This window comes from Motacilla alba, chromosome 2 (assembly GCF_015832195.1).
Source record: "Motacilla alba alba isolate MOTALB_02 chromosome 2, Motacilla_alba_V1.0_pri, whole genome shotgun sequence".
NCBI lineage: Eukaryota > Metazoa > Chordata > Aves > Passeriformes > Motacillidae > Motacilla > Motacilla alba.
In genome coordinates, this window is record NC_052017.1 from 60,891,770 (window position 1) to 60,905,114 (window position 13,345).

Genomic DNA, 13,345 nt, shown 5'->3' on the forward strand with positions numbered 1-13,345 from the left:
CCCCACAAACACAACCCAGGAAGAGAGTAGACACAATATTTTATGCTCATTTGTTTTCACTCAAAGACAGATGGGGCATTTAAGTCATGCAAAGTTGTAGGCACAAATCTGCATCACACTCTGGGCAGTAACATGGAAATTCACCCCATTACCTACAACCAGCATTAAGCAAACCACGCAGGGCAGATTGTCCTCTATAAAACATCATGTTAAGACCACTTTTTAAGAAGAATGGCTATAACTGCTAAATATTTTCCAACAAAATATTGTTGAAAGAATACTCAATTATTACTCTTTCTCCATTCATGAGATATGACTGGACAGCATTAATGATCCAAATCCATAACCACAACTTCCCAAATGGGGACTCTGGGATATCCACAGTTGCAGTGACATGATTTTTTTTTTATGGTATTGGGCTTCTTTAGAATGAAAATAGACTATTCATAATTCATCTCCCTTCTATCAATTGAAGAACCTTCATTTAAAGGAAAAAAGCATTCATTAAATGTTGAGAGTATGCATGAATCAAATATGGAACTAAAAGACATTTAATGATATTTGCACAAACACTTTCCAGCAATGACTCTGATTTTAATTATCTAGTGGATGAACCCTGCCTTTGAACAAGTCCAAAGGTATTTTGCAGCCAATTCCTAACTCTGTGGTCCATATCTCTTAGACCAATCTTGCTTTGCAGCTTTTGCACAAATATTTTTCATTTTGCACCCTAGTTTTACAGCCCCTCAATTTTTTCCTCTGCTTTTTAGTTTCTAAATGCGCTCTGTTTCTATCTATACAATCAACCACAGTGCACACGAAATATAATGTGGGATATAAAACTGTGAAAATAAAATCTGGGAAAGTTGCAAGCAATTTTTCTAGCAAAAAAATACATGTTTGAGAAGACATAAATAAAGATTTTAATAAGCCTCACACAAACAGGCACATGCCTACTCATTCCTCCAAACTGTCAGAGCTCTTGCATAAGACTTCTTTTATATTCGTCTTAGTCCCTGAAGTTACACACGTCTTAAAGTTAGAAAAGATAGACTTGTTAATAACACACAAATGTTCATAGACATAACATCTTTACAGATATCCTCTGTGAGTAGATCAAGCCACTCTCCATATGTATTTAAATGTAGTGGAAGGCTGGAGTTTTTAAGTTGTCAGATCTGTGCCTGGGTAAGAGGGGCTCTATTTTCACTCTTGGAGCAGGGAGAGATTAGCAGCTTGAAATCACTTTGACAGTTTCAGTTACTCTCCTGCATACTGCAGGGAATTTTAATTCCAACCTGTGAAATTGTAATTGCTTCTCAAGAAGAGCAGGAGGATTCTGGGTAATGGCCACAGCCAAGCTCAGTGTCAGAGTTGCCAGTTGCTGCCACTTCTGATATTATTTGCTGTTATTCAAAAATCACTCCAGCTTTCCATATGGGAAGTTGAACTGGGAAGTGAAACTAGATTAACAGTAGCTGTCAGATGTTCAGAGATGTGCAAGGAATGATGTAACAGAGGTGAATCTCCTCAAAAAGCACCTTTTCTTTTTCTTGCTTTATAGAACAAGCTTTACGTAAAACACTTCTTCTATGTCATACTCTTTTTCTAAACAAGTATACTATTACTAGAAAGCTACAATGAAAAGACTAAATGACAAAGTCCTCCAGCATACAATGCTCAAGCAGAAAATTAAATATGTGTACTTAATGCTGTTCACAACAGATTTAAGATGTCTTTGCTACTCAGGGTTCTGTGGTTTGCAAGATTCCTAACTGCAAACAGCCAAAGAGAACTCAGAGCTACCACAAACACTTAGGAAAAATAGTTGAGGCTTTCTTGGTATCACATGGAAATTATATTATTTTTTTCTCTGACAAAAGGTCATTGAATGTAGATTGCTTATTAGCAGACACATTCTCTAGTGATGAGTGTGTTCAGCACGTGTGAAAGTGGGATCAATTGACTATGAGGTAGCTTTTCCTGCAATGACCTTGTTAAGCTGGAGTGCAGCAGATTCTCACCCACCCTGATGGCTTGCAAAGAGGGAATACTTGGAAGTAGGTCTCAAACATAATGTTGATGTAAAAATTAAAAATGCCACTTGGCAAGGTACTTAGGGTATTCAGGGAGGCAAACAGGATCAAAAATCACAGATCAGATGTTCAGGTCAACTCGTTCCATGAGGAGGATGTACTTCTACAGCTCACTCCACACTCACTGAGGTTTCCCAAGCTGCACCAGTAGCCCCAGGCAGTCCAGGCTTGGTCCAGGTGAGCTGCTTGACCAGAACTGTTTTGCTCAGCTCAGTGGTTTTGGAAGCTTTATTTGTACAGAAAAGGAATGCAATGACAAACACAATGCTGCTCTATAACACAAAGTGTCAAAAACCTTTCTCAAAATCTAAAGGAAGGCGACAAAATAAGTGATAAACAACACTTCCTACTTATCAGATTAAAGCTCAGTTTAAGAATATACTGCAGGCAATGTCATTTACAAAGTCTTCTTTGGCCTCTTTCAGTATATTGCACTATTTCTAGGAAAATAAGCTGGTCCCATTAAAGTCAACGATGCACAGAATCTAAATCACAAGCTTGGTAAATCTCTGTAATAGCTGATGCAATGAGTCTGTAATTGCCACGATTAGATAAGCTAGACTGGCTGACAGAGATAATGCTAGAGGCACACAACATATCTGCATAGATTATTCCCATCACATGCGAAAATTTGGCTCGGATATAATGATTTTGCCAATCCACAGTTTTCCTGAGAACCTTGCAATCTGTGGTACTTTCCTGAAAATTGCAACTCCCAGAGTCCTGTTGGTGGAGTTTTTCTGAGAATTTTTCAGATTTGTTAAAAAAGTAAATTACTGATTGTTATATATTCCTTGTTGTACAGAAAAGTCGAACAAATAAAGCACGCTAACAAACAGAAGCAAATTAAGGGCAGGGGTTTTGTTTTGGTTTTTTTTTTTGTTTTGTTTTAAAACTCGTGGATTTTGAGTCTCAGCTTATGACTTTCAGTGGTTGCTATAAAAATTTATTATTTGATTGATCACACACCTGATTTCCTAAAGACGGTTACATCTGTTGTTATAATTTACAGGCTGTGCTGAAAGCATCATGGTGGAGCTTCCTGGTTAATTGTCTGTAACTATTATGAATCCCCAATTTATAAAGTACAAAGCACTCTTGCTAGGGGATTATTCCTCTGCACTGTAGAGACAATGTACTGGTTTTGGCTGGGATAGAGTTAATTTTCTTCACTGCAACTGGTATGGGGCTGTGTTTTGGATTTTCTGCTGCTGAGGAGGGCTCACACAGAGTCAAGGCCTCTTCTGCATTTCTGGGAATGGCTGAGCACCTGCCTATGCCAAAGTAATGAATGATTTGTTTCCTTGGTTTGCCTTGCTTTCATGTGCAGCTTTTGCTTTACCTACTTAAGTGTCTTTACCTCAACCCCTAAGTTTTATCACTTTTACCCTTCTGATTCTTGCCCCCACCCCACTGCAAGGGGTCAGTGAGCATCTCAGCTGCCTGCTGGGGTTACACCACAACCATAAGCCATGTAAGACAGCTTAGCTCCATCTGGATGTGACACACATATTAAAAAAACCCTCAACAGTGCCTGTGTTATGATTTTAAACAGTCTCTGCAAGTGGAAGTTTAGATGAAGATTCAGAAAGGTGACAAGGCATGAACAAACCAACAATATGATGAAGTCAGGTGCTGGAAGAACTGGGCACACAGTCCAGTTCCTGACTCACCAGCACACTCACAGGATGTGTGGAGATCCTGTCATGACAAAATGGCTTGAATAAAGTAATTAGAAATTTTCTTTGTGTAAAATGCAACCTCCCCACTGACAGAGTAATAATTGTTTTACTGAGCCAATGCAAAGGTAAGAAATTCCCAGTTTGTTCTTTAAAGATTGTATAAAATCTACAGACTGTATTAAATCCATCTTTTAACAGAACTCTATCAATCAGAACAACATCTTCCCATTCAATTATAAAAACCCAACATCTTTAGAACTATTTCTACATAAAAAATAATTCTTCTTGTATTAAAAAGCCTAATAACTCATTGTGAACTTGAGAGATGCAAGATAGCAGGCAAAAATTCTTTCAGACACGACAGCAAAATAAATAGCAACAAATAACAAACTTTAATGGCCTTGCAGTGTTCATACTAATGTAAAAAGACAGATACCAAACTATCACACTGCATCAAGCAAAATCTTTAGGAAAGCTTTAAATAATCTACCATAAAAGATGACCAATATCACTCAATGGAAAGATTCCTTATAAACTGAATGCAATTTTACTTGATACAGCAAATATGCAAAGAGCCTGTAATGCAAACATTGCATCATTTTAGAAAAAAAAGAAAAGGAAAGATGCAACAACCTGTTCTACCAACCAAGGATCTCAGGTATTGGCAAGATAGGCCTTCCCACAGCTTATTAATGTTCTCTCCTTTGAATGACAGGAAAGGCATAGAGTGAGTACAAATTATTGCCCAATTTATATTAGCTTTTTTTTTTTTCTAAAATAAAAAAAAGATTTGTTGGTAAAAGTGTCTCCTTTGAAGATTTTAAACAGCAGTTTCATTGTTTTTATAAAAGCCCCATTCAGTTCACAGTTCTGTTTTCATTCCTCCGTAGTAAAACATAACAAGAACAGCCAGTAGAGCCAGGCTGACAGACAGGATCTTCAGTCCACCTCCCTCTTGTTGCCATGGCAGCTGCAAAGCCATCCAGGAGCTGAGCCGTGTTTTCACTGGGATCTTAGCAGAAGGCTGTGCTTTCCAGTTTGTGCCGTTCTGTGCTGAACGTCTGAACTCCTGTGAAGAAATGCACAAATTAGGATTGAAACTGTGTTCTGTCTTTCTGATTGTACATACCAAATACACTCTCCTCTTTATACTGAGGTTCAAATTAATGTCCTTTTCAAGACCAACAATTCAACCTGCACTGTATCATCACCAGGTCATCAGTTTTTCATACAGGAATCTTATAAATGCCATACAAAATCAGTATTTCTAATGAAATTAACTGCCAAGTCAATGCAGCTGTTTGCAACAGTAACAAATCTCCAGACTTCACTGCCATCAGAGACAGTTGTTTGATGGCTACTTTTTAATTTGTTTCGCTGCTATCTCACTACTTTCCGATTTTTGGCTTCTCCAAAAGAAATGTCTAACCAGTGATAAAGGGGACCACAACACTCAATCCTTTGCACAGCAGGGATCTTCTAAAGTCAATCATTGACTCCTGGTGTGCCAGCTCAGTGGTGCTTGAAAATCCTCCCAAAGGGCTTTTCCTTTCCCCTGACCCTCAGGAAACAGCTGTGCTAAAACACTCACCTTCTCATTCAGCATATTGAATCCTAGTTCCCTGCTGTGCCTGCCATTACCATTCCCAACCTGACTGCAAGCACTAAGATCCCCAAGAATATGACGTCTTTTAACTGCAGCACAAGTTACAGATGTTGCATCACTATTTCAGCAGAAAATACAAGTGAAAAGAGTAAAAAGCTCCATTATCTTGCACCCTTATTCAGTTCAGTATTGTAGATACTCGAAAAACATCCAGTGAAATTCTGATGACATTTGCAAGAGATGCAAGTGATAAAGGTGTAATTAAACAAAGGTGTAATGATGCTGCATCATAAGATGCAGTATTTCTGTTGATGATCTCCCTCTATTTGAATAATCTCTTTGGAATTCAATTGAGTTCAGCTGGATTTTTAAATGGTTTGAAATTTTCCAGTTAAATAAAAGGTTTTTGATTAAACCATTTTATTTTTTTCTCTTTCACATTTTGTATAAAATAAATCAGGGACCCAGAAAGTACCTATCTGGATAATCTTGCATTTCCAAGAAGCTGAAACAGGGCCACATGAAAATACACACCAGATGCCCCCTCTGTCTTTTACTAAATATATTTCTGGGCAAACTCAAAGAAATATCAAAGCTCCAAGAAAGGTGCCTGCCCATGAAAGTGTGACAGCACAATTCAAACCTTCTGTAACTGCCTCCTGTTTTCCATTTCAGCAATCAGCTCCATTATAGTAATTGTAGAAGGAAAATAATGATTACTACTGGTTAGGTAAGTAAGCATCAAAGGGGCAAATGACAGCCTGGAGTAAATGCTATTCTAACAACTGAGTTATTGCTGACTTGGATCCCAATTCACACAGGCAAAGGGTTACTGATCAAGTGAACTATGAAGTGAGGATGACTTCTCACACATAAGCACCTACAAGAATGTCAACTGGGTAAACAGAGGAAAGGAAACAGGTAAGCACACTGGGGTGTAATTCTCCACAGTGTGAGGCACAGTAACAGCACCACTCCAGAACTTCAGTCTATATTGTGCAGAACATGTTAAGCTAATCCAAAACTATTGCTAAGTTATTAACTACAAGCAATTTCTAAGGCGTCTGAAATTTTAGCACTTGGCCACAGCTATTTTATCCTCCCTAATCAAAGCTGATTAACCTTTGCCTGAAGCTTAAACTGGAAAATGTACAGTATTAAGGATTTTTTACAAATGAGTCAAAATTCTTCTGCAATTTACTCTTTCTAGACATTTATCAAGCATTTCTTTTCTTTGCAGGTCTCACAAGTCTCTAAGGTAAGGTGCTTAATTTATGGTAATGATCTGTTTCTATGTGTATTGTTCGTACATTAACACTAAGGCTAAAGTGATTTAAAGGAATGGATAATGCTGTAAAAATATCAGTACAACTAAAGTCTTATTTCTTCTGATATTTATTTTTCACTGAATTATGACTTAAAATTTGGCTGACTATTGGCTCCTAATTAAATATTTCTGCACTGTGTGATAAAATCATAGTTATTTACTCATACAAGACTAGATGCTATCCTTTGGCAAACAGATAAAAAAGGCCATAAATAATGTTGGACCTTCTCCTCAATGCTCTTCTTCATGCTCAGCTTCAGTTCCTAGCTACATGTCCCAGTAAGATTAGGGACAGCCAGCAAAATGCCCCAAACACAAATTGTAAGTTGTAAAATGTTTTGAGAGACTTCTTTTAAATTTTCTCCTTCACTAACAGTTAAGCACATCAGTGTTTCATGCATTCAATCATGTTTCTGTAACACAGTTTACAGTAGTGGTTTCACAGGCATTTCGTTTATGTTGTACAGTTTTTCTGTTTTCCAACACAAAACCAGAGTCTCACTAGTATAATTTTGATCATGCCTATACTGCTTTTTTTTGTTACCATACTGTTTTCTTACACCTCTACTGCAATATGCACTGCATATGCATTAGGTAGTGCTGCATACTGCTGGTAGGACAGAATGGCACAAGAGTTTTCAATAAGGTTTACAAAGTTCCAGTGCTGGTGAATGCTGCTGGTCAATTGTCCCAGTAGCATTTCAGCTAAGTCAGCCTGTACAGCTGTGAAATCTGTTTTTTTCTTACTTCATCATATTTCCAATAAATGAGATGATCACACTGATACAGTGTGAAAAACCCATTTTGGGGTTTTTTTTTGGGGTTTTTTGTTGTTTTTTTTTTTAGACAAAAATATCTCAGTTTGCAAAACTGAAGTGACCCTTTTCTTAAAGACATCACAGCTTACCACTTAAACATGCTGTGTTTTTGTTTGATAATGTACACCTCTTCAGGTGATCCTGCCAAACATTCCCTTCCAAGGAAAGTAAAGAGTATATTCATCTGATTCATGTTTTCTAAGCACTCTTCTCTAGTTTGGCCCAAAATTCTGCCTGACAATGAGTAATACCACAGGCTTCCATGAAAATTTCCCTCATTATCAGCACAGAATGTGCATCCGTAAAAAAATTTAAAAAAAGAAGATACTTCTGGCTCCCTATGACTGAAAGGCTCCTGTAGAAAATAAGTGCTTTTGTCCCCATCCTGAGATTCATCCAGAGCTTTTAAACCCAGGATAATCACTCAGAGACACCTGCAGGTGGATGCCTCTTCCTCAGAGTCTGTTGTGCTGCTCAGTGAGACACGGCACAAATTCCCCAGTGGGAAGAGGAGCTCTGCTAAAGGGAGCGTGTCACTGCACCCTCTCCCTCCTGAGTAAGGGCTGAGTGGCCCTTGCCACAGCCTGGACAACAGTGATGGGCCTGTCAAGAATATAAGCAATTCTTACAGGCACACAAGTATCCTATGAACAGCTGTGTTAGTGAAAAACACTGTATATATGACTCTCTGCACATTTGGTGTAAAAGACCTTGGTGGAGGTAAACCACTAATTTTTTGAACTAGCATTTACACTGTCCACTCACCACGCTCTCACTTAAGAGAAGAATTAATTCTGAGCAGTCCTTATTTGTATCTCTGACGCTAAATACAATATTTACAGTGCATTAGCTTTCCAAGGAAATCTTTAAGTAATTTCTGAAATATTTTGACCTGATATAGCTGTGATATTTACCACATACAATCACTAGTCAGAGTGCAACAGTTCTTCAAGCTGAGCTCAGAAATCACACTTTTGTAGCTGCAAGAGTTAGATTCCTTTCAGTGGAATTTAGAACAAAATTCAAAGCCTCTTTTAACAAAAAAAAATGCTGGGAGGAAGCCCTAAGGTAAAGAAGTTTCAAACATATGTGTTTGTACTAGTTTCAGTCTTGATAGTCCACAAACTCTTTGGTAGACTTGTTAAGCATTGCTCTCACCAAATAGGACCACAATGAAGGAAAAGGTACTCTAAGATTTAAAATTATATACTATTAAACAAAATGAGGGAAGGAAGGGAAATTACCAAACTGAAATGTACAGACAGAGACTTTGAGCTAAGCAGCTCGTATTTCCACGGAGGCAGCCTTTCATCTTGTTTTGGCAGTCACAAAGTAAACACAAGACTTTGCTAATAAGGTATAATATAAATTATTAAAACTTCTAGTGTATGATCAAATGCATTTCAGATTATTTTGTGAATATTCTGCCTTGATGACTGCCAGGAGTAATATATTTTGTGTACTCTTGCACAGACCCATTGATTGCTGTCTTTCTGAAACTCCAGTCTCAGAGCAAACCACCGTGCATGAAAGAAATATATAATCACATCAAAACCTAAGATTTGGCATCTGTCGATCACAGCCTAGCTTTTTGTAAGATCTCACTTCATGTTAGTCAACAAAGACGAAACTCTTTAGCTCTGAGCTGAGGTTTTAATAGATTCAAAACATTTCTTACATGCAAATTTCTTTTATGGCTCAGGGGCACTGTTAGAGCTTGAAGTGTTAGCTAACTGCTGTGAAAAACTTCTTGACTGAGCATATCTCAAGATAAATTAGACTTCTGAATTTTTTAGCCCAACCAAGTACATCACACACTTGTATTACTGGCTTTAAAAACATGGACTTTTACATAATCATGCACAACAAGTCAGTGTGACAAATTTAAAGAAAACATGTTAAAATATGCATTACATCTCCCACTGCACTATTTGAAACTCTGGGCTATTACTCTTTAAAGGCATTTTTCAGATTTAAAAAAACAAACAGTTACTGAAGGTCACACAGATTAAACATCCAAAAAATATGTAAATTGAGTTTCATTGAATAGTTCTGGAAGACCCATTTAGTTCTGTAGGTATTAAGAGAACTCCTTTGATTTATTACTTTAAAAAATCTATCAGCCTTCTGCAAATGTGGAATGCCGATCTTAAATTACAAACTAAATGGCACTGAAAATATTTTTTCCTAATGGAATTAACACGGTAATTCCTCTAAGAAGCATCCCTGCCATCATGTATTCCAATGAATGCCCAGTATGATGTTGTTAAAAGAAAATGCTGTCTACAAGATGCTTGTGTCAGATGTTATCAGCTGTACACCATTCCTAGGAATTCACCGATTCCCAATACACACAGAGTTTACTTACCCATTGTAAAAAATGAAAAACCTTGAGGAAAAACTATAAAGCACCCAGGTCCTTTTGAAAAGGAATTTCATGTTATTTCTTCTTTTTGGGCTTTGAAAACATCCAGTGACGGACACCACAACCTCTCTGTGCCTTTGTTCCTCTGCTGGAGCCCATTCATGGGAAAATGTTTCTCTTTATATCCATCTGAACCTCTCATTTCAACTTAGGCCCAGCCTCTCATCTCCCCACATGTGCCAATGGGAGGCACTTGGCTTGGTCTTGTCAGGAACCCCTGTGCAGGCACTGGGAGGCCTCTGCTGGGGTCCCCTGAAGTCACACCAGCTCCAGCCCTGAACAACCCTCAACGTCTCCTGGCAGGCCAACTGCTCCGGCCCCTGACCAGCTCCATGATACACATCTGAACTCCTTACAGCCCCCAGCTCCTCATCCACACCAAGATCACTGCAAATGAGCCAGTCAAAGCAGGTCAGCAATACTCCTAGAGGCTGGACCATGGTCAAATACAACTATACAGGGTAATAATGGGAGGCTGTAGAGATTGATTGACCTTAAGCTCATCTGCATTAAACCTGACAGTTCCTTCCAGCTGTCATCCATTATAGAGACAATCTTTAACTAGGGCCTTCCCTGACCTGCACAGCAAGTCAGCAAAATCTGTGTTCTTTCCAGTAACACCTGCATGATCTGTCTGGTTCATTTAATCAGCATAGAAAAAGCCACTTTGCTCACTACTCAACTTTTACCTTGATTACTACTACAACAATTCCTCCTGTCCATTCTCTTTTCCTTCTACTTCTCCTCATTTCTCTCTTGCATCATCTGACCATCCAGCCTCTCAAATAAACAAAGGCAGAGGTGCCACTAGGAGCCCAAATTTGTAACGTCATGCCATACAGAAACACATCTGGAACTTCCTCCTCCTACATTAACATTAAATTCAAATTTTAATATTCCTATTTAGGAGTATAAAATTAATTAATTTTCTCTCTGTAAATTCCCACCATTACTGTATGGCTGCACTGGTGTTTTCCATGTTCTTACCTAAGGGTAGGCCTACCTACTTCTTTTTCCTCCCCCAGTCTTGCAGATCATTCCCTCAATCAGCCCTAAAAATTCAAAAAGCACTTAGATGCTAGACAGAAGGCTGAGCAACTGGGGCTTATTAAATAACTTCCTTTGAGCAGGAATGAAACAAACAAAAAAGCTCAACAAACAAACAAACAAAACCAAGAGAAACAACCAATTGAGAAAACACTAGCCAAAAACCACCTCCAAAATGTTTAAAACACAGTCTTGTGCTGTTTTTCATTATACCCACTTGTTTTACCCTGTTTCTTTATATTTACCTATAAATGCTTCCAGCCAGGACTTGACTCTCTTTTTAGATATTTGTATTTTGTGCTGCTATTAAACTTAGTGACTCAGAATTGTTCCACTACACAAACAATGCACTGTCAAAATAACCTGTCATTCAAGGTCAGACACAGCATCTTTAAAAAACAGTGTGATGCCTGGGTTCTGAGCTTTATTTTTTGTAATGAGGTGTGTGGGGTGTCAATCACTATGACAGAATCAAAGGACATGACAGCCAGCATTCCAGCCAGCACTGCAACCACAACAGAACTGAGAGATCTTCTAAACAGAAAAAATTTGCATTTCAAAAATCACCCAAGCTATGACTTGAAATAAAGAATGAACACAGCAGCCCAATGTGGACAAATTCAGGATGGGGTTCTGTCACTATTTATCTCCCTGTGCATAGGGCAGTTTTATGAAGGAGATGGCAGGTACTTGCTCTCAGCACTTATCTGGTAATTAGCTAGCTAACAGACAAATCTGTTTCCTAGAGATCACTAGCACAGGCTTCATGGCTTTGAAAATACATTACAGTGAATTACAGGATGTACATTAACTTGTAGTAACACTAGATACCATTTTTTGGTGTGCATACCACAGTCTGTCTTACTAGATACCATTCCATAGGATTCCAGCTTGCTCCTTCTTCAAAGGATCACTAAATAATTTTTTTTTTGGTGGGGGAATGTTTTTTAAATAACAATTTTAAAGTTGTGTTTATAATAAAACAATTTTCCCAGTTCATTTTGTTGGTTGATGAAAGAAAGACAACATGTGAATGTTCAAAGCCTGCTCTACAAGTGAGAATATTAAATGAAATATGATATGCTTTTTTTACAGCACAAGCTTTCAGAGACCATCACCTCTTTGCTTCCCTTTTAAATCTTGAAACAACAGAGACAATTATGTGGAGGTCAATGGTAGCTACAGGCAAAGGCACAAAAGGCTTCCATCAGAAAAGAGTACCCCAGTAAAATGAGTAGCTGGATCTGAAAATGTATATTCATGTCACAAGAACCAATAAAACTGAATGATATTCACATATCAACAGTGAAATGAGTAATACTGGTTTTACTCAAGGGACATTGTCTCTCAAAAGCAGGAAAGATTTCAAAGATCTTTCACATACAGCAAAGTAGAATAAACTGATATATGTACATATTCTTGGCTAAAGCCTCCCCCTTAATCCTAGAATATGTCATAATCCTGAATTTATGGTGTTTTCATTTCTTCCTACACAACCAAGCATTAAAATGGAATGTTCCAGAGAGACTTGTATAATACAACAACCTCAGAGACAAAGGATACAGCCCTTCTTACACTTTGTGGGTAATAAACATGGTTTAAAAAGAGCATTTTAAATACTTTGCAATGATACTAGGTTCTAGAGTTTCAAATTTCATTCCAGTAGGTATCTGCAGGATCTATATGCCTCCCTCATTTTACAGGGAGAGAAAAAAAATAAAGAAGATTGAAGTGTCTCCAGTGCCACAATGCAAGTCAGCAATCAGGTCTCTACAATTCACATTCCAGCTGCCAGCAGAAGCCAACACAGCCTGTAAAATCTTTTATGTCTGTCAAAGTGAAGTTTTAAAATAATTTTCTTAAAGCTAGGCAATGCCTTCATATGCAGTCTCCTGACAATTTCTCTTACATTTATTTTCACAGACTTTTCTGCCTAGGATTAAACACCTCCAGTTCCTAGGAGTGCAGATGCTCACCAAGCACAGCTGGAACCAGACCTTGGCAGAAAGAAGCATTTCATGTAAGCCTAAAATTTAACAGTTAATACAGTGTGACTGATCTTGACCAACTTTGTGGGTTCAGTGATAATACAAAGGTTTTCTTTTCACATTGTCGTGGCCTCTTTCCTTTAAGTATCCTTAGCCGTTTTAGGAGGTCTCCCACAGTGCCAGTTAGCATACTTTTGAGCACCTGAGGGAGTGTCTGGAAATCTGTGTCTCCTTTTTAATTTCACACTCAGTCAAGTTCAGCTGCAGTTAATGGAGGGCTCTCTCATGGAAACATCAAACAATGGTTACTTTCTGTGATTAGCAAGCCTAACTGCTCTAACACAATCTCTCTATCC

The 13,345-nt window shown here is 38.1% G+C and overlaps 1 protein-coding gene across 3 annotated transcripts in view; it reads right to left on the reverse strand.

The window, feature by feature from the left end:
* Positions 1-2,310: 2,310 nt before the first annotated feature.
* Positions 2,311-13,345, reverse strand: part of CDKAL1 (CDK5 regulatory subunit associated protein 1 like 1) — a 379,654-nt gene continuing 368,619 nt past the window's right edge. For all 3 annotated transcript variants that reach the window (XM_038130237.1, XM_038130238.1, XM_038130239.1), the window contains one exon: positions 2,311-4,847. In XM_038130237.1, the coding sequence (XP_037986165.1) occupies positions 4,641-4,847 (207 nt within the window). In that variant the 3' untranslated portion in view covers positions 2,311-4,640. The remainder of the gene's footprint in view (positions 4,848-13,345) is intronic.